This window comes from Pleurodeles waltl, chromosome 4_1 (assembly GCF_031143425.1).
Source record: "Pleurodeles waltl isolate 20211129_DDA chromosome 4_1, aPleWal1.hap1.20221129, whole genome shotgun sequence".
NCBI classification, from domain to species: Eukaryota; Metazoa; Chordata; class Amphibia; order Caudata; family Salamandridae; genus Pleurodeles; species Pleurodeles waltl.
The window spans coordinates 254,507,517-254,535,385 of NC_090442.1; the positions used below are offsets into that span (position 1 = coordinate 254,507,517).

Genomic DNA, 27,869 nt, shown 5'->3' on the forward strand with positions numbered 1-27,869 from the left:
TAGGGATGCTAAGTATTTTTGCATATTGTGGCACCTGAGCTGTTCTTCAATCCGGGAGTGTTCCCTGCGGGCACAGTTATATTCTTCATTCTCCTGAGCTGCCTTCCCCTGTCCCAACTCCCCCTCATGCATATCCTTCTCCAGGGCATTCAGTTCCTTTTCAAGTGTGCGCTTCACCCCCACTGAGTGCCTCCCACTCCGAGGCCCTAGAGGGGGTGGACCCACTGTTCGTCTCAATATATTCTGCTAGATGACAGTGTAGTGCCTCCCTATACGCCTGGTCTTCAAGTGCTGAGGCGGACAGTCTCCATGACGGTATGGGGGGTCTATCCTCCGACACCCTCATTGTTATTAGCAAGGGATTATGGTCAGACAGGGTGCGGGCTAAATATTCTGAGCGTGTCATATTATTTATCAGGCCTGCAGTGCAGACTACTCTGTCAATTCTAGTGTGCACCCGGTGGAGACCCGAGTAGTAAGAGTAATCTCTAGCAGTTGGGTGATGCACTCGCCAGACATCCGTCAACCCCCACATGTCCAACCACTCGCCTAACCTTTTGGCTGTTTTAATTGTCGCTGCCCCCTGTAGAGGCGGGGTAGACCTGTCCATATTTGTGTCTAGCACTGCGTTAAAATCCCCCCCTACTAATAGTTCTCCGGTGCATTGACGTGTGAGGTGTCTCGACAGGCCCGTCATGAAGGGTACCTGGTCTTGGTTGGGGGCATAAATGCAACTCAAGACTATCGGTATACCATGTAGCCTCCCCTCTAATATCATGAATCTTCCCTCCCGGTCTATGTTGGAAGAGATCATTGTGAAAGGGACCCCCGCTCTGATCCATACTAATACACCTCTTGCGTAGGCTGAGTATTCCGATGCAAACACCTGCCCCCTCCACCTGCGTCTTAGCTTCTCTCCCTCCCCAGGCACCAAGTGAGTCTCCTGCAGTAATGCCACCTGTACACCCCTTCTCTTTAAATAGGAGAGTATTTTGTGCCTTTTAGCTGGTGTGCCCATCCCCCTAACGTTCCAGGTCAAGAGATTGTAATCTGCCATTTCATAATAACAGTCTGGTGACATTGTCCCCGGCTCTCCCAGGCCTCGGAGTTGTTTTTTCGCATGTTCATGTCTTTGCCGTAATCTAGTTCCGCCACCCACTTTGCCATTTTAACTTGTAACTGTGTATCCCAACTCCCGATCCCCAGGGCGCCTCTTAACCTGTAGGTTGCCCAGCAAACTGTGCAACAGTGCAACTTGTTCAACCACTTATCAGCAGTGCTCGCCATTCTGTTAGATAGGCGAGGTTCTGGTCCGGGGGGTGGCCAAGTCCGGAGGGGCCGCTAGTTCCCATGACATGCCTTATCTCCGGTGCCTTCTGCAGGTCCAGATTAGCCAAGTTCGTCAGCTGTTTGTGGGGTCACCTTCGGGGCTCGGGCTGAATGTTCCAGGTCTCCCGCAGAGGACACCAGTGTGTCGTCCGATTCCTCCCCAGAACCTTCCTGGGGGGACGCCTCACCACCCATGCGTGCCGCTGCTTCCAGTGCTTCATTCCTGCCTTTCTCCTTCTGTGTTTGCGTAGGCGCCAGTCGTCGACGGTCTCTGGACTTCCGTCCCTTCAGAGCTCGGCGAGCCCTGCCCCCAGTTGGGCCCTCTCCTGTGGACCCCCTGCCTGGGAGCTATGTGATTCCAGCCATTCCCACTCCTCCTCAGGGGACTGGAGGAACGTTGTCTTCCCTTCCAGCATCACTCTTAATCTGGCTGGGTAGAGTAGCGAGTACTGGATTCCTTCTTCTCTTAGGGCTCTCTTGACTGTCAGAAACGAGGCTCGCTTGTTTTGTACCTCCAGGGTAAAGTCCGGGAATAGTGTCACCTCCCCGTTTGCAACTTTAAATGGGCCCGATTCTCTGGCCCTCTGCAGGAGGGTGTCCCTGTCTCTGTAGTGTAACAGTTTAGCTATCACGGCCCGGGGGGGCCTACCCGGAGCAAGGGGTCTCGCTGGTACCCGGTGCGCCCGCTCCAGTGTGTAGAAAGGAGTCAGTCGCCCGGGTGCCACTGTCGTACTGAACCACTTCTCCAGGAATTCAACAATGTTCGTCCCCTCGGCCCCCTCCGGGAGGTCCACCACACGCACATTGTTCCTTCTGTTCCTCCCCTCCGCGTCTTCAGCTCTCTTTTCGAGGCGCGTCACTCTATCAACAAGGGAAGTCACTTCGGCCGCCAGGTCTTTCTGTTTTGGTGCGATGTCCGCTAGTGCGGTTTCGTCTCTCTGACTCTGTCTACCAGTTTGTGGTGATCCGCTCTCAGTCGGCTCACCTCAACCGCGACTTGGCTGATCTCCCGCTGCAACGTTGTTTTTGTGTCCTCAATCGGCCCGAGTATTTTATCTAGAGTATCCTGGACTTTGACCTGCGTGTGGTCCTGTGGGCCCGGTTCCCCGCTCTCGGCCGGAGCTGCAGTGTCCATGGTTCTGTTCTTGTGGCGGCTCTTGGGGGACATCAGACTGGCAGAGGGCCGCGCCCCAGTGGCCCCAGCGGTATCTATAATTCCTCTCTGGGTCTTCACACCCCACTCTCCATAGGCCGCACCTTTGTTCCCGGTTAGTCCTCAGCTGGATCCCTGCACCCCATCGGGACCCGCTGTTTTCGAGTTGTGGCGCTGGGGGCTCCGCGCTGACACTTTCTGTTTAGCCACTAATCTCTTCAGCTCCGGGCCCTTTAGTGCGTCGTAGGCTCGCGTCTGTCACCCTTCCTCCTGGCTCCAATATTGCCTCCCTCTTGCTCTCCTTGCTGCGTCAAAGTCACTTCTGGGCACCCTCAGTCACCCCTCTGGGACTATTCCCCTCTTGTATGCTGTCCTCCATCCTGCTCGTTTAGGGGTCTCTGGCGCTCCAGGGCACCCGGGGGAGTCCGCAGTTCCATCTGCTGGGCATTCCACCCACCGCTCCCCCCCAGGGCACAATCCGCCACTCACCAGCACCACCGATTGATCCTTCTGCTTTGCTGGCTTGATCCTGTCAGTTGGATCCTCCTGCACCTGTCTCCAGGTCAGCTCCCAGGGGTCTCGACTCGGAGCGGTCCCCGGCCGCACCTCTCCGGCACCCATCTCAAACGGACCACCTCTCCCGCCACAGTCTCATCAGTGTCCACAGGGGCTCACCAGGGTCCGCTGTCCGCTTCTCTCTCCGCTTCTTCTGTGTTTGTCAGGGCCCAGAGCTCCTCCTCCAGTCAGGCGGCCCCGCAGCATGCCCCCGGGTCGCACCGCCACCTCGGCGTCTCGTTGCTCCGTCTCCTTCGCGGTCTTGCGCTGGCCCCGACCCTCTCTGGGGCCACGCCTGCGCCCAGGAGTAGCACCGCTCCGCCGCCCGACAGGGCGTGTCTTCAATTGGGCCCCCGGACCCCAACCGGCATCTCCGCCGCAGCGGGGGGACTCGTCTAGCGTCCCCCGCTGTCCTCGGGCCGACCGCCCCCGCGCCGCCTCGGCCCGCAGCCCAGCGCGAGGCCACAACCCCAATCGCGGGCCGGCCCCTGTATTTTCAGGGGGCCGCCCGCATCCTCGAGCGCTGCCTCACCTCACCCCGACTGGGCGCGTCCTCACTTGGGCTCCCCGGCCCCCACCGGCACCTCCGCAGCCGCAGGGAGACTCGTCCAGAGTCCCCCGCTGTTTTTGGGCCGTCCGCCCTCACGCCGCTTCGGATTGCGGCCCAGCGCAAGGCCGCGCCTCCAGCCCTTGAGCTCGCCGACGGGCCGATTCCGCCCCCGGCACCCTCCGGGGTCGCCACGGGGGCCCAAACACGCCCGGCCGCTTCCGTCGTCTCAACCCCTCCGCACGGACCCCGATCGGCCCGGAGAAGGTGTGCTTTTGCACGTTTTCTCGCCGGCCCCTCCGGAGCGAGAAATTCAGCCGTGCGCCATCTCCGGGTCCTTGGCCACGCCCCCAAGACTCATATGCTTGTAATATTTATTTTTAATATTTTTACTCTTGTTTCATGTATATGTCAACAGACTCTGTATTGCAACTGACAAGATTATGAACATTTGGAGTTGGATAAAGAATGTCATTCATATAAACTAATATTCCACACTTAAAAGAGCCATCCATTGAAATGTGTCAGAATAGCCTCCAAAACCCATCCTGATACTATCACACAAATAGATTTGAGCGGATGTTATCAGTTGTGTGTCTGTTACTGTGCGCAAAGAAACTTAATTGAGTTATACTGAGAAAACATAGATAGATATTATGTACAATGTATTTTTTTTTCTAGAACCAGCTTTCTCAAATAATTTTAGGAAAGTATAAATTGTGTTCTTTTTTCCTTAGAGAGATAGGAAAGATGCAGAAAGAAATAATATCAATTGAAACTTCACTGGAACAGAAACGATTGGAGAGACACAATTTACTTCTAGAGTGCAAAGTTCAAGATTTGGAAATCAATCTTCTTTTGGGGTCATTTGATGACATCAGTGAAGTAGAGGTAAATTAACAAATATGGTAGATATGTTTGTGTGTTAGTGACTACCCCTTTTGTCAATAGCAGAATCATTACACAGCCTAGGAGTTGAAATACTTCTGATGTTGACTCTTTGTTTTTGCTTCCAGTGGTACACCTGAAACTACTCAGTGGCAGCACTTCAAGTTGTATAGAAAAATGAAGATTTATTCAGCTAGTACTGCACGTACATACATCAAAGAGATATAGGGGGTCATTACGACCCTGGCGGTCCAAGACTGCCAGGGTTGTTCTGACGGAAGCACCGCCAACAGGCTGGCAGTGCTTCCCATGGAATTACGACCACCGCGGAAGCGCCGGCGGTTTTCTGCCACAATGGCCCGGCGGTTTTAATCCGCCAGCGCTGCCCAGGGGATTACGAGTCCCCTACCGCCAGCCTTTTCCTGGCAGATTGAACCGCCAGGAAAATGCTGGCTGTACGGGGAGTCGCGGGGCCCCTGACATGCAGACAGTGAAAAGCGCGGCGGGTGCACAGCCGCAACACCGCCGGCTCCATTTGGTTCCTGTGTTGTGGCCGAGATCACTAGGTTTCCGCCCACCGGGCCAGCGGGGATCTCCAAATAGCTGAGGCGGGAGCGTGGCCGCATTGGAGGCCGCCCGGAAGCCGCCCTCCAAGCTCGTAATGAGGGCCATTGTCTTCTATTCCTAACTCAGAATTTCCTTTTCTGTTCCCAGAACAGCTTCTCCCAGTTCTACTCCCAAATATCCTTCTTGAGTACAAATCCTTTGTTGCACACTTAATTTTGTATTTCTTCTTTGCCAGCATTGGATAATCATTTTTTAGAACAAGGAAAATCATCCACTTGAAATACTCGTAACCTTGATTTCCAGATGGGTTTTCCTTGCCTTTTTTCCTATGTACCAACACATTGTATCAAACATAGGTTTGCATACTTTCAGTCATTCCCTGTGTGGTCTTGCCAGGACAAGATAATGCATATAGATGTCTTTCTATAGACACCTTACAATGATTAATTGAGTTTATACAGTGTACCACAGATTTCTGACTGCAGAGTCCTCACTTTTCCAATATTCCCCCAGACGTAAGACTTGATCCAGAAAAATCTTGAGCAGTACCCTTGCCTATAATTGGTATTGTGTGACTCTGCAGTGATATTGCTCCACTCGCAAAGTGAAACAAGGGCCACCATACAAGCTCCAGCGAGGCATAGTGGTATCAGTCGTTTGTTACCGTGCCAGCAGATGCATATCCGGACCTATCCCTCATCTCTTCAAGAAAGCAATTTCAAATGTTTCCATAAAAGGTTTTTTGTGCAGTGTGAAAGTGAAATGACACTGCCCAAATCTTCAGCTTTAATCCTTGTGGGAAATGACTCAAACAAATGTCTGTGACAGACCTGCATGTGATTTGTCTGCAATGTCTGGAGGAGAACCACAACTCCAAGGCCTGCAGTTACTGTGGCTTGATGCACCCCAAGGCCGCTGGGATCGGGAAATAAAGCTGGTCATCAAGAAGTACTAGTGTGACTTCACGTCACACTCAGTCGAGCTACAAGGGTATGTCCCGGTCCTGCTCCCAAAGTAGTTCCCAGATCATCATTGTGGTCAAAACCTTCGAGTGCTTTAAAGAGAAGTACACAAAGTCCAGTAGGACTTGGTCCTTTCCTGCCACTTGCAATCGTATGAGAAGGCTCAAGGGCATCATCATGCCTCCAGATTTCTCTCCAAAGCTCAGAGCCAATTCCAACTCTCTTCCTGAGGAATCCCGAAATTCCAGATTTATTGGCAACACTTCAGCAAATTGAAGCATTCCGTCATGTCATTTCAAGGGTTTTGGCACACTACTGGTTCCCTCTGAAGGGTGTGGGCAGACTACCGGCTCCCTCTGTTACGGCTCGGTCGTCCCATCTCTAGGGGGCGCTGTACGGGGACTGTCAGAAGCCTGGGAATCACCTTGAACAGTTCTCTAAAGTCCCTTGCTGGCTCCGGTTTGTTTCTCTTTTGGCCATGGTATACCTTTGTAGTACTACATTTGCTTCCTGGGACTGCAAATCCCATAATGCACAGCCTGGTAGTCAAGAAAGCCCGGATTCTGTTTCCCATTGTTTTCTATGGGAGAAGTCCATTGGCTCCTTTTCACCAGATCCTCTCCTCCAGGACTTGCAAGTGTCTGAAACTACACACACCTGAGACCTCTCCTGTGCAGCCCAGCTTGGAACTGCTTATAAGCAGCCATTTCCTCAAGATCCCCGTCGTGCATTGGACTTCGATTCCTTTGTGTTACAGACCCTTGGTCAGATGGTGGTCCAGTTTTGTTCCTGTTCTGTTCCAGCTTGATCCTGTTTCCTGTTTCTCTGCCCTGCTCCTGATTGTTCCAGCCAGAGTCTGCTCCCTACCTCTTAGCCTTGTACCTGTTTGTTTTTTCCAGAGCCTGCTCCCTGTTTCTCTGGCCTGCTCCTGCCTTGTTTCAGCCTGAACCTTCTCTTTGTTTCCCAGTCCTGTTTCCTGCTCATTTCCTACTCCCTGTATTCCAGCCCTGTCCTTGCCTGTTCCAGCCAGAGCCTGCTCTCAGTTTCCCAGTCCTGTCTCTGTTTGTCCCAGCCAGACGTTTGCGCCCTGTTTTCAAGTCCTACTCCCGCCTTTGCTTCAGCCTGAGCCTGTTCCTAGTTCTTGCCTCTGCCTCTTAGTTTGTTCCCTTCTGTTTCCGTTTCTTCTTGGTTATTTGTGTCTGGTAAGTGTTCTATCAGTCTTCACCAGTGTATAAGTGTTCTCCTTTGTACTGGGGTTGGCTACTGGTTTCCAGGAGGCAATTCCAGCCCCCATCCTTGTCTGGTGTTATACATTGTCTTTCGTGCCTAACAGTGAAAGTGTTCTATTGTTGTTTTCTCAGGTATCGCCACTGTGCTTCCAGCTGGACCCACAATAGCGTGTCTTGTGTATGTAAGTACTATCCTTGTTTGTGCTCTAGGGTCCAGAGACAGAATCACTTCTGCTGCCTCCTTTCTATGGGGCTGGCAGGGTGACTATCTGTAAGAGCAAACTGAACAGAGGCATTGACATTCCCTGTCACTGTGGGAGGTTCTGCACCTTACTCTGTGTACAACCCCAGCGTGTTTGTCCATTAGTAATCTGTTTCCTGTTTGTTCACACACGGGTTGCTCTGCTTTTACTTTCCTTTTTCCTGTGCCTGTCCATAGCTGGGCTTCCATCCCCAAGTCTGCTCTTGGTGCCATTCCTGCCCTACAGTTTTGCTCCAGGTTCCCGACCGACTTCAGTACCAGCTCTCTCTCTGGTGCCACATCCTACAACAGAGCATGACCCACCAAAGTTCATGCCAGCACCGTCAACACTGGACAACAACTGTCAACACATAGGCCCTCATTACGACCCTGGCGGTATAGAACCGCCAGGGCCGCGGCACGCGGGAGCACCGCCGACAGGCCGGCGGTGCCCCGCGGGGCATTCTGACCGCGGCGGCTTTGCCGCGGTCAGAGAAGGGAAACCGGCGGTCTCCCGCCGGTTTCCCGATGCCCCCCAAGGAATCCTCCAAGCCGGCGCAGCTTGCTGCGCCGGCTTGGGGATTCCGACTCCCCCTCCCGCCATCCAGTTCCTGGCGGTTCTCCCGCCGGGAACCGGATGGCGGGAGGGGGAGTCGCGGGGCCCCTGGGGGCCCCTGCAGTGCCCATGCCAACGGCATGGGCACTTCAGGGGCCCCCGTAAGAGGGCCCCAAAATGTATTTCACTGTCTGCCTTGCAGACAGTGAAATACGCGACGGGTGCAACAGCACCCGTCGCACCTTCCCACTCCGCCGGCTCGATTACGAGCCGGCATCCTCGTGGGAAGGGAGTTTTTCCCTGGGCTGGCGGGCGGTCTTTTGGAGACCGCCCGCCAGCCCAGGGAAAAACTCATAATACCCTCCGCGGTCTTTTGACCGCAGAGCGGTATTATGGAGGGCTGAATTCTGGCGGGCGGCCTCCGCCGCCCGCCAGAATCAGAATGAGGGCCATAGCGTTGTCTGATGCTGAGACCTCGCTGCCCCTATTTCAACCATGGCTGCACACTTGTGTCATGGAGCTGCAGTCTTTGGCTCATGTTCTAGATAAAACACTTGCCACAGATTCGGATAACAGTGGTTCTCCAGCATTGGATCTTTCATAGATTCACATGCTTGAATCATCCCCGTCGTCGAGGTGGGAGCCTCACGGTAAACTTAAATATATAAAAAGCAGTAAGTCAGTAAAAATAAAACCAGTAGGCCCTAGTAGGCCTCATAGGGTATTTTACAGTCTATCCACTTTGTTTTGTGAAAAGACCCAAACTTGAGTATCAACCAATCAGGATTCAGCCCCTCCCAAACACTCCCAACAGAGGCTGAATTCCCTCAGATTTTTCTACCGCACGTCGTGTGAAGGGAGTCTCCCTGAGCTCTGCTCAGCTTTTTTCCTATTTTCTGACTGAAGATTGTTTTTTCTCTCAGGAAACTAGTTACAACTTTACTATGTCTGAAAAGGCAAAGAAGGGCCTGTTCAGAGACTGTGACAACTGTGGGAAGAAGAGACTACATATTGATGACCCCCACAAGAAGTGTATTTACTGCCTTCATCCAGACCATAAGGTGAGAGACTGCAAAATCTGTCGCACCTTTAGTCAAAAAACCCTCAAAGACCGAGAGGGTAGACTTCTCTTATGGCTGCAAAAACAGAAAGCCTTAGAGCATCCTTCATCAGACAGCGAAGAGTCACCACAAACTTCTCGCCCTCAGAAAAGAACAGGTGAGAGAGATAGAGGTGCGGATGAACCACCAAGAAAAATGCACAAAAAGACTAAACAAGTCTTAACTGAAGAGGCAGTTAAACATGGACCAAAAAAGGTTCATTCAGAACCTACTACGCCGTTACACCGGAAAAGCTCCTCAAAGAAACCATCCCTGTCTCTGTCACCACAAAAAGAGACAGAAAAACTCTTTTTGGTGAAAAAACAACCGTCGACGACAGTGTCGACGGTAACAGCGACCACGGTATCGTCGACGTTCACAACACCATCCTCACCGATGATTATGACGTCGTCGCCTTTGTCATCGACGACGATTATTACTGCAAAAATCTTCAAAAGAGCTTCGTCGGCAACCACATCGTCGACAGCGGAGGCCTCCTGGGTTCACAAATCATCCAGGGCACTCCCATCTACGCAAACTACGTCGGCGAAGCGACCGTCGTCGCTAAAATACCCGTCGACGAAGGGACCGTCGACTAAGGACCCATTGACAAAGACGCAGTCATGGACGGAAGCGTCGACGAGAGACCCGTCGACGAGAGACCCGTCGACGACAGTACCGTCGACGAGGGAGCCGTCGACGAGGGAGCCGTCGACGAGGGAACCGTCGACGAGGGAACCGTTGATGATGGATCCGACGATCACCACAGCATTAACAGTTTACAAACCTTTGGACATTTCACCAGATCATTCCTCATACCATCATGAGGACTCCACCAGATTCTTACCCCTTTCCCTTATTAATATAGGGGACAAGCCATCTGACATTTTGCCGATACATACATCACCAAGTAAGGTGCTGCCATACCCACCACAACATCTTTTAGACGATGATGAGGATCAAGGAATGTTTGGGACAGCTAGTAGCCCGTCCCAACTAAATGTCAAATGTCAAGAGTTTGATGAAGAAGAGAATCAACATTACCAGCATAGTTATGCTTCAACATCTTATCCACAGGCAAACCAACCATCGCCTCTAGCTATGCCTAGCACATTAGTGACAGATTTACAACATATGTTGAAGGACTACTACAAAAGGTTCCCACCGTCAACTCAGTCCACGCCACCTAGACCTCAGAGTTACCAGCAAGCTCAAACTACTAATGTTTCCGAAACGCCACAGGCTAGTAGACCTGTAACTAGCCAAGCTCCGGAAGCTTACCTCTCGTCGGACGACGAAAGGGAAGAGGGCGAGCTAGCAGATTCAGCGGCTAGTGAATGGGACGACTATCTCGTTCCCACACCATCTCCACCTCCAGCAGCTCCAGTGGTGGATGGTAGTGTTGAACCTGCAGGACACTTATTTCCACATCCTGTTCCATGGGTCCACAGGCGATTTCTACAGTGTACTGCAGGCCAGGAGCATTGTCTATTCGCTCTGCTCCCTCCGGCCTTGCCAGCACCTTTCGGGTGGTCACAAAAGTGTAGCTGATGGTTGCAACACACCTTCAGAGCCAGTTTTCTACTACCTCGACGACTGACTGTTAAAGGCAGGCTCACACCAAGCAGTCATCACCAACTATCTATCTCCATACAGACATTGTTGAGGTTTGGAATCATTGTGCCACAGTCACACCTGACTCCTTCGCAAGCTCTCCCTGACATGGTGGAGTTTAATGCCTTGCCCACCCCAACCCCCACCACTGAGCAGAGTTCAGAACATATGTACTATAATCCCAAACTCTGTCCAGGATCTCATTAAGGATGACTGTGAGACTACTGGGACTGACGGCCTCCTGCTTCCTGTTGGTCGAGCACCCCTGCTCTGCAGTGGGATCTGAAGTCCCAGCAGGCACAACACTAGGGGGATCGCCCCGATTAGGTCCATATTCTGAAGGAGACTGCAAAAGATATGTAGTGATGGCTGTGCAACCGCGATTGGATCAGTGGCAGCCCCTCCTACTAATCCATTAAAAGTTGACAGTTGTGACCAGTGCATTGATTCTGGATTAGGGCAGCCACTTGGGAGAGGTGGAGATTAAAGGAGTCTGATCTCTGGCTCCATATCAGCCTCCTGGATTTGTGAGTCATCCGCTTGACGTTGAAAGCATTCTTGCCATCCTTCAAAGGGGGGATGGTGCAGTTGCCACAGACAGCACCACCTCCTTGTGGTACTGCTGCAAGCAGGGTGGAGTGCGGTTGCGGTCTCTATGCTAAGACACCCTCTGTCTCTGGATGTGGCTAGACCACCAGGGGATTTTTCTGACAACACACTGTCTGATGGGATCCTTGAATGTCAGAGCAGACAAATTCAACTGACCACGAGTGGCAGTTATATACAAAGAAGCTCAAGGGCTCTTCTGTGAATGTGGAAAACCTTGGCTCATTTATTTCGCCACTGCTGAAAAAAAACATTTCAGCACTTTTGTGCGTAGTAGTTTCTAGGGTGTCTCTTGCTAGGTGACACATCCCCCCTCAAGTGGACTTTGGGACTCCTGTACACCTTTCTATCGATAACTCTCCTGCTCGGAGTTTTGAAGATCAGCACCGACCTGGCCCCAGTCATCCTAATGGCCCTGAATTGGGCATGGAGGCTATATTACCCTGAACACCTGATCATGATCTGTCCTATGTTCTGTAATCCTCTGTGCTTGTGTATTGTGTGTTGAAAGTTGAGTACATTGGCCCTTTTTTTTTTTTTTTTTGCTGTTTTATATAGCACAAACATGACCCCAAGGTATTGGAGCGCTTTACATGAGCACCAGTTACATTCAGAAAACGTTTAAAAAAAAAAAAAAATTAGGCACAGGGCGATGAAGTGACTTGCCCAGAATCACAGGATGTTTCAAGGTCGATATCTCCACATCTTTTCCCCCAAAGTTGTTGATATTATTTTGGCAGCCAGGTATCCCCCAAGCAAATCTGTATACACCTGCCATTGGGATAAAATTGTGGTCTGGTGCTTTACTAAACAGATTGACCCACTCCATGCTAAGCTGCCTAAAGTAATTTTGTTTGTGTTGTTGTTTCCCCAGAAATAATTTGCTTTGTGCATTGCATTGTACAGTTGCCAAATCAGCCCACATTGATTAAATGCTTTTCTTAAGAGTTTTCAGCATTTGTTACCCCCTTCTCCTTCAGTTAGGCCCTTTGGGACTTAAATCTGGTTCTGACAGTCCTCATGTGTGTTCCTTTGAACCTCTTCTCAGCTGTCCTCTACAACTGCTTATCCTCAAAACAGCCTTTCTTGTCACCATAACATTGATGTGTCAGGGGGAGCGAGCTTCAAGCCCTCGCCGTCGGCCCACCATACACCACGTTCTTCCTAGTTTTGGTTCTAGGAACTCAACCCTATTTTCTTCTGAAGGTAGTGACTCCATTTCATGTTGGGCAAAATGACACTCTCCTGATGTTCTTTGCTCCGCCTCACCCCTCCAGAGACTTCATCAGCTGGATCCCAAAATGTCTCTCAGCCTTTACATTGGTCATAGCAAAGAACACTGAGTGGACTATCAGCCCTTTGTAGGATGCTCTGGCTCAAGAAATGGCAAGGCAGTGCAAAAGAGTACCATCTCTTGCTGGATCATACTCTGCATTAGGAATTGCTATTCACTGACCAAAAAGCAGCCTCTCGAAGGCTGTGAGGTATGTCTACCTGAGCCAATGCAGCTACCACTGCTTTAGTATGCGGGGTGCTTGTTCTGGCTATTTGCCAGGCTGCTACATGGGCAGCTCTCTGTATGTTTACGAAGCACTGCCTGGACAGCTTGAGACAGTTTCCCACCTTCTGGGAGGTACTGATTTGGTATCAATTTGAAAAACGAAGAATCTGTAATTTGTGGTTAGAAGTTTCTTATTACCTACCCTTGATAACGCTGTCTCTGGTAGAGACTGTCTAGCCATAGATTTCTCACTGACCTTCCCACCTTTCCATTCTCTGAACTTGACTCTTTCAGTTAAAAAGATCTCAAATTAAACATCTTAGGGCGCGAACAGTCCAGGCAGCAAATGAGATCAGCGTGTCGTGGTGTGTCAAAAACAAATCTCCTTGGCACAGGGCAGAGGGTCTTTTTCGTACGTAGAAATAGCCTACTTTTACCATAACAACCCCAGATGCCAGACTGAACTTGTAGTTTAGCATTGCTCCAGAAAATGGTATCCATCAGGAAAGTTAAAAACTGGAGACCAGAAAAACTCTTCCATCTATTCATGCCAAACAGCAAGGAGAAGAGCAAGAATATGCAAATCAGCAACTGGAGAAGGCAGAAAAATCTTTGGAGTCCAGTCAGCGAGTAATCAAGCAAATACATTTGTGACACAACTGGACTTAAGATGGACTGCATTTTATTTTGCAGACCAGGATGTGATGTAATCAGAAAAGTGGTTTCTCATCTTGTATTTGGAAGAGTTCTCAATAATATTTTAAAAAAGTAATAATAATCAAGTAAAAGTAAATTCCACTTAATGCAGGTTGTCTAATAAAAGTATAAATAATTCTAATGAAATATTTTGATACATACTGGGCTCTGTAATTTCTTTAAATCTTCCTGCATGATTCATACTGGGAACCAGTATACAGGAATAAAATTGTCCGCACTATTTAGCGTGGCATGATAGAGGTGTGCTAAAGAAAAAACAGCCTTGGAACGCACCATGCCCTGGTAGAACAAAGAAAAAACACAGACAGGTGCCCACAATAGAAAGGAGCTCTGGTGGCTCCCCATGAACGCGGCCTGTAGATGAGGGCCACCACCCTCAACTGATCACAGCACGAAAAGGCAAGGGGGAATCCCGAACAGGGTGGCAATTATAAAGGGGCCTACATGTCACTTCTGGAGTGGAGCGACGTCACAGTGGAGCCGCATGACATCACGTATTGGCTCACAAGATTACTGCTCAAGATTTTTCCAGATCCTGTCTGACGCCTGGGGGGAATATTCAAAAGGTGAGAAATCTGTGATTAATTTGAGTCTCTACCAGAAAAAGCGATCCAGAAGGTAGGTAACCCATTTATTCCTTTCCCCCCCACAATCCCACGGTCCACATACAGTTGGGCTTAGAGTATAAGGTAGATTTCTGAGTCAGATTATGTTGTCACACAGTTCTATGCAGATGTCAGTCCATGTTTGTCTTTTACCCATATGGAAAGAAGAACTGGTTTAGGATACTCTGCATCGTAAGATCTTCATTGTTAATAATGAACGTTTGAATGATCTCCCATTGTTGAGGGAGTGGCCTGCAGCTGATCAAGATAACATCTTTTGATGCTGTCGCTGGCGGATCGGAGGTGACAGCAGCTGGGTCTCGTAGTCTGTGATCTAGTCCTATGGGCCTAGGCTGAGGCTGCAGCAAGTGCTAGAGTTGTGTTGCCGGCAGAGTTTGAGAGGTCGGCAAGGTCAATGAACACTGGCCCTCTCCTGCCCAGGTAAGAGCACGTTGCTGCGGGTGGACTTGGGTTGTATGACTGGGCCGGTCTGCCTGGTGGGATGTGGGGGGATTTACATTCAGGGCAGCCTTAATCCCTCCTGTGCTGAGCTAGGGTGGCAACCTGGTGGCACCCCTCATTGTCTAGGGCTCGGAGAGTCTGCTGGGGGCAGTTGGGGAGTGCAGTTGTAAGCCGGGGTGGAGGCAGAAGGAGACGGCCTGGGCCACTGTTTTCTTCAGAGGCAGCAGGGCCTGACACCTGCCTGGGCCCTTGCCAGGCAGGCTGGGACAGGCTCCTGAGGTGCCCCTGCAGCTCCCTTGGCGGCGTAGGCTGTAGAGCCTTAAGCATTTGAGGGTGCCTCCCATTCAGTGAGGCCACAGTACACGCCTGAAGACTTGGAACCCCTGCCGATTCTCCTGACACTGTAGTAACCGCCTTCTGGTCCCTGACTGCCTACATTGACATTTGGTGATATACTGTGGCACATGTCTTACCCCTGAAGTATGTGGGGAACGCTGCTTGCATAGCATCCCCATGGCTCCGTATTGTGTAAGGCATCACCCTTGTAGATGAATTTGCCAGAATTTGCTGGTGACTCTTGAGGGCAGAGGAAATGCCTGGAGACATGGCCCTGACCTAACAGTGGAGGCCAGTCACCAGGAGAGGTGATAACATTGCAGGTGTCTGATATTCTCTTGCTGCTTGTACACCTCTGAATGCTGCTGCAGCTTACTGGCTTTTCCTCATCTGTTGGTGGCAGCAGTACCTACATCATCGCCAGATGAGTGGATGTGCCCATTTCCCCTAGAGAGTATATTTGACTGACACTTACTTCCATTTCTCCATCCACTGGGAAGAGCTCGGATCTGATTTCAGGGAGATGCAATTATAACTATTTGCCTGCCTCCTGCCGGCTGATTGGTTATGGGTGGACTGACAACTCTGACAAAGAAGGTGTGTCTTCCCGTGGGTCCCTTCATACAGGTGAACATGGATTCAAAGCAGCCCAATCTGGGCTTTGACCCCCATAAACATGCTGTGCTAAAAAAAGATGCAGCTACTACACTGCCAGCGACTCCAGGGACCCTCTCTTCTGACTTTAACACTCATGTCAAGCTACTCCATATGAGTGCTGGACTACAGCATATTCATTCCAAAACTGACAATTTAATAAGCCAGCTTGACAGGCTGGAGGCCAACTTTACTAAGCAGGAAACAAGGGCTACCAATACTGATCAACTTCTTGTTTCTCTGGAGGTGGAGCTTGCAACCTTGGCCGCAGATCAACAGAAAATGGGTACTGAGTTTGTGAATATAGTCTCCAAAAATGAAAACTTGGAAACCCGATCTAAGCGTAACAACCTTCGCCTGATGGGCATTCACAAGTTCACCCATACTGGACGGATGATATCTTTTGTAGCACAACAGCTGTACAAATTATTTGGTGCTGACTCCTTTTCAAAATGCTTTGCAGGCCCTGTCCAATCCCAGGTGCACCACCTCGTCCGATCATTATCAGTCTCCTTAATTACCAGGGCCACAATGTAGTGCTGGGGGTGGCTCGGGAGAAGGACACACTCAAATATCAAGTGTAAGAGTCTGGCCCTTTTTGTAGTGTGCAAAGCTAGGCACACTGTGCAGGGGGTCCAGGCAACCTCCTGTTGGTTTACAGAAGTAAAAACTAGACCATCTTATGCTCTAATCTTGAAGAAGTGCAAAGCATTTGTTTTACTCACAGTATCAAGAAAGCAAGTCACACACTCAAAAAAATAACTCTAAACCAATTTACAAAAATACTTCAGATTTTTATAAAAATCATAAGACCAAGATTATCAAAATCAGGTAAGAACTTTTTAAGTTATGTTTTGTTTTAAAGTCTAATAAAATAGTCTTTTGGTGCGTAATTACGCACCATAGGGATCAATGGAGGATAACCTTTAAAAATGCATATAAAATCAGACAGTTGGTTTACAAAGCTCTTCTTTTGCAGGTTGGTCTAGGCCGTTAGTGGGCACACTGTGCCAGCTGGAGATGTTCAGGCGGTTCCCGGTTCCGGCAGGAGCAGCGGGAAAAACGTCTCTGGAGTTGGTTCAGTGCCACTGCAGGGGACCACTTGGAAAAGCACTTCAGAGGTAAGTTTAAAGGTGAATCCTGGACGTCCCCTTGGAGTGTTGAGGTCGCAAGTGGTGGGCGACCCTTAGAGCACAGCTGGATCTTCGGTGCAGGACACAGGGCAGCCGGGTGCAGAGCAAATCTGTGAGTCAGAAGTTGTACTCAAAGGGAAGTAGGAGGTAGGTCAGTTTGAGGGTCGCTTACAGGTCAATAGGGGCCCTCTGGTGGGAGGTCCTGGTAATTTCTGAAGTTCCTCAACTGGGGATTCCTCCTGGTCCTTTTAAGGCCGGGAGTGGACTGTCTTTTCGGGTGTCTGACGTGAAGTTACCAATATCAAGGGCAATGGTACTGTTCGGCTGCTGGAGTGCGCAGTGCCACCAAACTTGGCACACTGGCAGGGGTTGTCATTGTGGTCCATGGTGTGAAGTTTTGTCTGGCTGCAGCATCCGGGTCGACGGTCAGCAGCAGGTCAGTGAAGTGGACCTCACTGGCTTGTTGTTTGATGCCTTCATTCTGGAGGGAAATCTGTGGTGAGTTTTGAAGATTGGAGGTCCTCTGGGGGTTTCAAGAGTCTATCCAGTGTCCAAGCAACCCCGCAGCAGCAATTGTCGAGTCCTGGCTACAGCAGGCAGGGTTTGGCTCCTTTTCTTTGTGCAACAGGTCTTCAGTTCTTGTGCCTTGAGTCTTCTTTGTTGCTGGTCTTCTTGGGTCCTTAGAATCTGATTTCTTGGTCAGGAATGCCCACTAAATACTGTATTTGATCGGGGTTGTGGACTGCAATTAGCTTCCCTTGTTGCACTACACGGTGATACTGATACTTTATGACCAGTGTTGACTCTCTGTTCTTTTTGTTCTTGTATTCCTACAACTGTTGTTCTTGCTAGGGTATTCACTGATGCTAGGGATGATCAGTGTGGGTGGGGTGAGGATGGGGCAGTTCTGGTTGTTTTTTCTATTATTTCTATGTTCTTTTAAATTTGTTTGCTGTCGTACCTTTTCCTCAAATCTTGGGTGTAAGATTGGGTCAGATTGTGGGGGCGCTCCCTGAAGACCTCTGGAGCCTATTGGTCACTTGGGTTCCTCTGTGCACCTTATTTAATACTTTGTCATGCTGCCACTAAGGCCATATCGGTCAACCTTTTCACCTTGAGGATTAAGCGGTCCATGCAAAAGGAGACGAGTACTAGCTTATTTAACCTGACATGACATCCATATCGTGCTACTACAAGAGTCATATTCAATCCACTTTTGCCTGTAATTGGGCTGTTCATATAGTCTATGCCGGGGGTGGTATTGCTAGAGTGAAAAGGGCTTCCAGTGCACCTGCTGCCAGAGATATCCGATCCCCTGGGCAGATGCATCATCTTGCAACTGATAATCCACTTTACCGTATTTTAAACTTATGGACCAATTGCAGATGATGCAAACTTTGACTTGACTGTCTGGAAGCACTGTTTAACTTTATCTGCTGGCAGCATTACCTGGGCTGTAGATTTTAATCTTGCTCATGATCGAAAAGTAGACTGCTCTAACAGTGTAACTCGCACTTCTTGGACTGCACCCAGCGCACTCTTAAATCTTATGCAGGTGAATAATGTACTAGAATTTTGGAGGATCCGTCACCCTGCGCTTAATGACAGCACATATCTTTCAGCGGTCGAGTATTCATTGCCACGCCTGGACTACTAGTTAGGCACTCGTGACATCTGTAGCTGGATTACGTGTGTTGAGCACCTGTCTAAGTCCTTGCTGGATCACTCCCCAGGGATCCGTACTCTGGCTCTTCCTGGCTTCTCGTGGGCACTCTCCCCTCAGGCACTGTTGAATCCTGCTTGTAGGAGGCTGGATTAGTTTATGGTGTACACCTATGGTAGGGCACCCTATACTGAGTCCAGGTAACCCTTAGTAATAGTGTTTAAGCGTCCAGATAGCAAAAGCTCTCTTTGGGTGGCTGTGGTAAGCAGCTAAAGCTTGTCCACAATACTCAGTAATTGTTCACAAGAAAGAACCACACCAGGTTTTGTTACATTAAAGTGTAGGAGGCTGGCCTGACTTATAGTAGGTACCTTGTGGTACTTACACTTTGTGCCAGGTCCAGTTATCCCTTATTAGTAAATAAGAGGTGTTCTAGCAGCTTAGGCTCATAGAGGTGGCTATAGCGGAGCAGCTTAGCCTGAACTAGGAGACATGCAAAGCTCCTACTATACCACTTATATCATATAGCACTAAATCATAAGAAAACACAATAGTCAGAGTTACTAAAAAATAAAGGTACTTTATTTTAGTGACAATATGCCAGAAGTATCTCAGAGGATATACTCCCTTAGGAGTTAAGTAAAATACACAAAATATACACACACAAACCAAAATCAGGTAAGTAAACAGTTAGAAAAGTAGTGCAAACAATGTAGAATCACAATAGAATGTAATAGGGAGAAATAGGACTAGGGGCAACACAAACCATATACTCCAAAAGTGGAATGCGAACCACGAATGGACCCCAGGCCTAGTGTAGAGTGTCAATGGGAGTGTAAGAAAACACTAAGGGTGTCCAAGATACCCCACCCCAAGACCCTGAAAAGTAGGAGTAAAGTTACCCTGCTACCCCAGAAAGACAGTAAAGTCGAGATAGGGGATTCTGCAAGGACAACAACTGACTGCAAAACACTGAAGACGGATTCCTGGACCTGAGGACCTGTAAAGGAAGGGGACCAAGTCCAAGAGTCACGCAAGTGTCCAGGGGGGCAGGAGCCCACTAAACCCTGGATGAAGGTGCAAAAGGGCTGCCTCAGGGTGGAAGAAGCCGAAGATTCTGCAACAACGGAAGGTGCCAGGAACTTCTCCTTTGGTCAGAAGATCTCCCACGGCGTGCTGGGGGATGCAGAGTTGTTTCCACGTAGAAAGACCGCAAACAAGCCTTGCTAGCTGCAAGAGTCGCAGTTGAGGATGTTTGGCGCTGCCAGGGCCCAGAAGGGCCAGGAGGTCGCCCCTTGGAGGAGGAGACAGAGGGGGGGCTCAGCAACACAGAAAGCCCAAGCAGAAGCAGGCAGCACCCGCAGAAGCACCTGAACAGGCACTTAGAAGATCTGAGGACAACGGTCGATACAGGACGGAGTGCTGGGGACCTGGGCTAGGCTGTGCACAAATGAAGTCTTGCAAAAGTGCACAGAAGCCCGAGCAGCTGCAGTTCACACAGTACATAGGATTACTGTCTGGCGTGGGGAGGCAAGGACTTACCTCCACCAAATTTGGACAGAAGGGCCACTGGACTGTCGAAGATACTTGGATCAAGCTCCTGTGTTCCAGGGACCACGCTCGTTAGGATGAGAGGGGACCCAGAGGACCGGTGATGTAGAAGTTTGGTGCCTGCGTTAGCAGGGGGAAGATTCCGTCGACTGAAGAGCATGCACCACCAGGAAACAGTCGAGAAAGCCAGCAGGATGAGGCGCTACAATGTTGATGGTAGTCTTCTTGCTACTTTGTTGCGGTGATGCAGGCGTCCTGGAGCAGTCAGCGGTCGATCCTTGGCAGAAGTCGAAGAGGGAAGTGCAGAGGAACTCTGGTGAGCTCTTGCATTCGTTATCTGGTGAGATGCCCACAGGAGAGACCCTAAATAGCCCACATAGGAGGATTGGCTACAGAGAAAGGTAAGCACCTATCAGGAGGGGTCTCTGACGTCACCTGCTGGCACTGGCCTCTCAGAGCTGTCCATTGTGCCCTCACACCTCTGCATCCAAGATGGCAGGGGTCTGGGACACACTGGAGGAACTCTGGGCATCTCCCATGGGAGGTGCTGGTCAGGGGAGTGGTCCCTCCCCTTTCCTTTGTCCAGTTTTATGCCAGAGCATGGCTGGGGGGATCCCTAAACCGGTGTAGACTGGCTTATGCAAGGAGGGCACCATCTGTGCCCTTCAAACCATTTCCAGAGGCCAGGAGAGGCTACTCCTCCCAGGCCCTTCACACCTGTTCCCAAAGGGAGAGGGTGTAACACCCTTTCTCAGAGGAAATCCTCTTTTCTGCCTTCCTGGGACTCGACTGCCCAGGCCCCAGGGGAGCAGAAACCTGTCTGAGGGGTTGGCAGCAGCAGTAGCTGCAGTGGAGACCCTGGAAAGTTAGTTTGGCAGTACCCGGGCTCTATGCTGGAGACAAAGGTATGCATGGACTTGGCCCCCCAATACCAGAATGGTATTGGGGTGACAATTCCATGATCCTAGACATGTGACATGGCCATGTTCGGAGTTACCATTGTGACGCTAGATATAGGTATTGACCTATATGTAGTGCACGCCTGTAATGGTGTCCCCGCACTCACAAAGTACGGGGAAATTGCCCTGAACAATTTTGTGGCACCTTAGCTAGTACCAGGGTGCCCTCACTAAGTAACTTTGCATCTACCTTTCACCAAGTGAGGGTTAGACATATAGGTGACTTATAAGTTACTTAAATGCAGTGTAAAATGGCTGTGAAATAACGTCGATGTTATTTCGCTCAGGCTGCAGTGGCAATCCTGTGTAAGAATTGTCTGAGCTCCCTATGGGTGGCAAAATAAATGCTGCAGTCCATAGGGATCTCCTGGAACCCCAATACCCTGGGTACCTAGGTACCATATACTAGGGAATTATAAGGGTGTTTCAGTGTGCCAATCAGAATTGGTAAAATTAGTCACTAGCCTGCAGTGACAATTTTAAAAGCAGAGAGAGCATAAACACTGAGGTTCTGGTTAGCAGAGCCTCAGTGATACAGTTAGGCACCACACAGGGAACACATATAGGCCACAAACTTATGAGCACTGGGGTCCTGGCTAGCAGGATCCCAGTGACACATATCAAACATACTGACAACATAGGGTTTTCACTATGAGCACAGGGTCCCAGTGAGACAGTAAAAACACCCTGACATATGCTCACAAACAGGCCAAAAGTGGGGTTAACAAGACTAGAAAGAGGCTACCTTCCTACATAAATGTACTCTATCATTGGTATACCTACAACTGGAGATAGCAACACACAAAAATATACACATATGATACAGTAATAATCAGGTGAAGCATCAAAAGACATGGGACCATATGGGGGGGGGTGGGGGGCAAACCATGTACTAAGAAAGTTATATAAGAATGGAGGTGCCCAACTAAGGTAAGCCTGTTAGGATCCCAGGGGCTGGGGGAGTAGGAAACTACCAGAGGAACGTGCCAGAAATCCCACAGGCGCCCTGGTGCAGAGCTGTTATCGAACCGGGTGTCCCATAGGCTAACACAGGATTGTCGTGGTTGGATTTTTATGGATTCAGGACCCTTCTCAGTGGACCCCAAGGAAACCACAGTTGGCACGAAGAAGGATGGAGAGTGCCCTCACCCGTGGATACCCAGAAGACCGGAGTACCTACACCAGGGAGCCCAGGTGCATAGGTGTGAAGTTGTGTTGGAAACCCTTATTGAAGTCAAAGGAAGCCTTGGTTCTCCAGCTGCTGTCGCGACCTGTGGACCAGGCCGGTGGAACCAGGAGGTGGATTCCGGACGTGGAGAGCATGAAAAAGAAGGGGGCGGTGTCCAGCCACTCTGAGATGTCTAGGCGGTGCAGGTAGGCAATGCCCACCCTCTTGGAGGTGAAGTTCCTGTAGGACAGTGAAGGCAGAAGTCCAGCTGCGGAGTCCAGGAGGATGCAGGAGATCCTTGGCATCTCCCATGAGCTGTCTCACGTCACTCGCCGGATTGCAGGAGGGTCAGTGGCCAGCAGGACCAACAAGTCTTGGCAAATGCAGATAGCAGATGTAAGGAAGATTGCCGGTTTTGGAGGATCAGCAAAGTCCTAGTGACTCGACCCTTGGAGGGGAGTCAGAGCAGACCTTCAGCAGCAAGGAAAGCCAGCAGGAGTCAGAGGAGCCCCCACGAGAGACCCACTGGCAGCTGGCACAGGGAGACCTCATGAGTCTCCCTGTCACAGGAGCTGCAAAGTGGAAACTAAATCTGAAGTTGCAGAGTGCTGGTGTCTGGGGCTTCTAGGAGTGTCAAAATCTCTTGAAGGAAGAGCCAACAGGCCTTGGCAAGAGCAACAGTTGCACTGCACAGGGGTTCCATTCTAGTGGCTGCTGCAAGGGCCAACCGTCTCCCAAGTTGTTCAGAAGACAAGTTGGACCCAGAGAGGATCACAGAACCACCACCTGTGAGCACAGACTTTACGTTGTCTGTGGGACAGCAGGATCCACCAACCAGTCATTGTTGTCCTGAGGTGCCTGCCGATGCAGAGGAATGACTCCTTCACTCAAAGGGAGATTCCTTTGTGGTTCTTGGATGCAGGCAGAGTCCTTGTGACCCTGGAGAATGCACAGCCATGGATGTTGCAGAAGTCTTGCAGGAGCTGGAGAAACAATGTTGCAGTTGGAGCCCTCCCAGCTGGATATAGTCTTGTTTCAATTCCAAAAGCAGACCAGCAGCGGTTTCGAAGGCCAGGAGCAGAAGATTTCTTTCAGAGATTTCCTTGTAGGTCCTTTCTCAACAAAGCTGAGGACCCACCCTTGGGTGGCCACCTAGCAGAGCTCTGTGTACCTCTCTAGGGGGAGGTAGTGTGAGAAAAGGCCTCTTTTTGACATGGCTAGCCACCACTTTTTGCCTGATGTATGATGTAGCCAAACAAATTGTAGTGCCCAGGGCCCTTCTGACCAGGGTCCCTGGGCCAGAGCTCTTTCCCTAAAACTGTTGTGATGCATTGGCACAATTGGATACACCTTTAGCTAGCACTATAAGTCCCTAGTAAAAGGTACTTAGTTACCCAGGGCATGGGGTACTAAGGGTAGGCCTCTGAGGGCAGCAATACTGATTGTGCCACCCTCTAGGGCCATGCATCCATATGCCTCCAGCACTGCTATTTCAGGCTTGGTGTCCTGGTGCAAACCTGAAACACAACCTCGACATGGCACACTGCCTGTGTGCCCTGTCCACCATTCACTGCATACACTATGGATAAGACACCCCTCTGACAGGTCTTCCAGCCCTAAGGCAGGGTGCACCATATTATATGTGAGGGCATATCTGCATGAACAATATACCCACACTGTGTCCTTGCTAAACCTGGGACATAGTGAGTGAACAGAGCAGCCATTTTAAGCACATGTACTGGACACTGGTCAATACGAGTTCCCCAGCTACATAATGGCCACTCTGAACCCTGGTTGTTTGGTATCAACAACTCAGAATGATAAATCCAAACTGATACCAGTATTGGATTTATCCCTAAATGTACCCAGGGGTCACCTTAGAGGTGCCCCCTGCAAAAGCTAACTACCCTGGCATGGGTGCTGACTGGTTCTATCCGGCCTACCACCCAGTCTACAAACCCTGGGGGGCTAACCGCCTTTGAAATTGGACCTTCAGGCCTGCTGCTAACAGCAGATGGTAACCCCTGTGCAAACCCCCACTTTGGGTGAGAGCCATGGCGTGAAACTGAAACAAACGGTAGGAAGAATGGCCCCACCTGGCATGCACCACCCCTGAGGTGTTGCTTGCCTGGAGGGCACTCCATTTCATTTTCCTCCATCTTGGATGGAAGAGAAATAGCCAATCAGGGATAGGGAAGTGACCCTTCCCTCAGGAAGTGGCCACTTTAGTGGGTGTAGCTACCCAAAGGTAGGTGACCCATTGGTCACTACCAGATTCTCCCTAAAATCCCTACTAAATTCAGTATTTAGTGGGCATCCCTAGACCAGGAAATCAGATTCAATGGACAAAAGAAGACCAGCACCAAGAAGACCCAAGGCACAAGAACTGTGGACCTGTTGCAACAAAGAAAAGGCACCAAATCCTGCCTGCTGCAACCAGGAACTGACAATCGCAGCTGAGGACCTGCTGGACAACTGGAAAAACTCTAAAGAACACCAGAGGACCTCCAGGCTTCAAAAATCGCCATAGAACTCCCTCCAGAGTGGAGGTACCACTCTGCAACAAACCAGCAAACCAGTAAGGGTCACTTCACTGACCAGCCGCAATCTCCCTAACTGGAAGTCGCGGCTGGACTAATCGACACATGGACGGCTGGGAGGACAAATTCTGGAAGTTTGGTGGCACTGCACCCTCCAGTGGTCAAACCGTACCAATACCTGGGTATTGGTCAGCTAACGTCGAACACCAAGAAAACAAGCCTGCCCATGGCTGAAAAAGAAGCAGAAGGAAGCTCAAGTCGAGGAACTTTAGGAACACCCTGGGTCTCCCGCCAGAGTGCTCCCGGTGTCCTGCAAACGACCCCTGAACCAACTTACCTCCTCCTCCAGAGGGCATCTTTGCGCAGAGCTCCTGGCTCACCGATTCGCTCTCCACCCGCCCACCCTGTGCCCTGCAACAAAGAACCTGCTGTGCCCTGAGGGTCCCCCACCCCTTGAACTCCAAGGGGACCCGAGAGGACCGTCCTTAAATTTACCTGTGCAGTGCTTTTCCAAGTGGTCACCTGCAGTGGACCTGCACTAGCTGCAGAGACCTTTCACTGCTTCTCCCGCCGGAACCGGGATTTGCCCAAACTTCTCCAGCTGGCACAGTGTGCCCACCGATGACCTCGACCAACCTGCAAACGAAGAACTAGGTAAACCAACTGTTCAATTTTATATGTATTCTTAAAGGTGATCTTCCATTGATTCCTATGTTGTGTAATTTAGCACAAAAAAAGACTATTTTTATAAAAATTCAAAAATTCATATCTCAAAAAGTACTTAACCAATTTTGATAATCTTGTCTCTAAAATTACTTAAAATTCTGATGTATTTTTATAAATTGGTCTTGAATTATTCCTTTGAGTGTGTGAGTTGCAAGATTGATACTGTGAGCACAACAAAGGCTTTGCACTTCTCCAAGACTAGCCTAACTGCTTGACAAAGCTAAAAATGAGAGCATTAGGTGATCTAGTTTTTACCACTATAAACCAACAGGTGGTTGCTTGTACCCCCTGCACAGTGTACCTCGCTTTGCACACTACATAGAGGGCCAGCCTCCTACAGCTGGATGGGGGAGTGGTTACTCCTCTGTCCTTTGTGTGATTTAGTGCCAGAGCGACTGGAGGGTGAGCAGCAGCATGGGCTGGCTGCCAGAACCCCGTAAGGCTGTCAGGCAGAACTGGAGGATCCTCTAAGCAACCCCAGAGTACAGGGGATCATGCAACTAGCAATGGATTCGATCAGTGTAGTTGCATGATTCCAACCTGTTTGATACCAAAAATGCCTAGGTTCCGAGAAGCCATTATGTAGTTCAGTGGTGTTGACCAGTGTCCACTGCGTACCTTAAGATGGCTTCCCCGCACTTACAAATCCCAGGGAATGGAGTCTGGGGTTTGTAGGGGTACCCTGCTCATGCAAGGGTATCCTCACATCTAGGGACATGCACCCTGCCCTTGGGCTGAAGGGCCTACCAGAGGGGTGACTTATACTGTCTAAGTGCAGTGACCAGGATATAAGGCAGAGCTTAAATCGGTGGTGAAAGTGTGCATGCACTATTTCACATAGGCTGTAGTGGCAGGCTTGCAGACACACTCAGCATGGACTCCCACAGGTGGCACAATAAATGCTGCAACCCATGGGGACCCCTGGTGTACCAATGCCCTAGGTACCTAAGTACGACATACTAGGGACTTACATGAGTGCACCAGTATGCCATTTGTGGCTGTAAGAAGTTGCCAAGCAACCAAATCCAGGGGAGAAAGCAAAGCCACTGGGGTCCTGGTTAGCAGGATCGCAGTGAACTACAGTCTAAACATACTGATATCAGGCAAAAAAAAGTGGGGGGAACTATGCTAGAAAGATGGTACTTTCCTACAACCCCCCTCTCAGGGCCTTAGTCTTTACCACACCATTGGTCAGTTCTCATCGTGGCTCCACACTCTTGGCGTGGAAAGTTGTGAAAGTAACTGACATCAGCGCACCAAGGTGATGCCTATATCGATATCATGCATGTCACTTCCAATGCTGGCGCTGACACAGAACTGAACAACACCACCCACGGACATGCAGGGATACTCCTTGAAAATCTTACGGATCCAGTCTGAACCCTGGGGATATTCAAAGGTATGGAATCTGCGGACAGATAGTGTCCCTCCTGTTACTTAGTGGTACGTAACTTATTCTTTAGTGTGCATCAACTTCACCAAATTAATTTAGGGCCTAATTGGCTGAATCAGTTCCTCCTTCGATTTTCCATCACATTTCCTGCCAGCCGACTTGGTGGTCCGCCTATTCTATTTAGCTGTTGGCGGGTCCATAGATGAAACTCTGTAAACGAACCGCTGTCACAGCCAGGATTGTACACCTGCTTTGACAGTGCCATAGTCTAAAGGCATTAGGACTCCAGGCAGTCATACTGCCGGCCCAATCACAATGGTGCTTCCCGCCAACGTAACTGTGGCAGCTAAACTTCCACACCTGATTTGGTTGGTTGAGAGGGATATAAGCTCTTTTTTCGAGTGTTCTCATTTCCTGCCACCATGAACCCAACCATACAAGTCCTACCTTTGCTGCTGCTACTGGACCAAGACAATCAATTGCGTTGTCACCGGAACCAAAGGTAAATGACTGTTTTACCTGTTATCTTCGGAATTGTCATTGTACGTTAGCATTGTACTCGTGCATGTTTAAAAAATACTTGCAAGCAATAGTACAATGATGTGCAATGCATGTGTGTGTGTAATGTGGTAGTTAGAAAAACGTAAAGAACACACCTAGACATATCATTAACACTCACCAATCTAGTACTAACTGCCTTCATGCAAATGGACACCTACACAAAAAGTCACATCAATCTCCAAATTGTCCATACAGGAGTGTGTGTATTCATTTTCCCTAAACTACTATATCATATACCTAAACAGTACACATTATTGTAACTACATAAAGCCAATAAAATGTAGTAATCGAACTACTGAATGCAACAAGTGGGGTTATACAGAATGTACAACCAATTTTACCTCTAAACTTCAGACATGTCAGAGATGTATTAAGGCACATGTCCCCTTGATTTGTGCAATTTTCTGTTAAACATTAGGTGCCAGATGTATCAAGACATTTTGCATTCGCAGACGGTGTGAATCGTAGGATTCCACCATTTGCGAATGCAAAATCGCCTTTCACAGTGTATGAAAGACATCACAGTGCAATTTTAGGGAATCACAATTTTTAG

At 49.7% G+C, this 27,869-nt stretch overlaps 1 protein-coding gene across 1 annotated transcript in view; it reads left to right on the top strand.

The window, feature by feature from the left end:
• The window catches only part of SMC1B (structural maintenance of chromosomes 1B), a 2,375,007-nt gene that overhangs the window by 1,659,025 nt on the left and 688,113 nt on the right, over positions 1-27,869 (top strand). Inside the window, exon 18 of the mRNA XM_069228259.1 lies at positions 4,322-4,475. Within this exon, the coding sequence (XP_069084360.1) occupies positions 4,322-4,475 (154 nt within the window). The remainder of the gene's footprint in view (positions 1-4,321; positions 4,476-27,869) is intronic.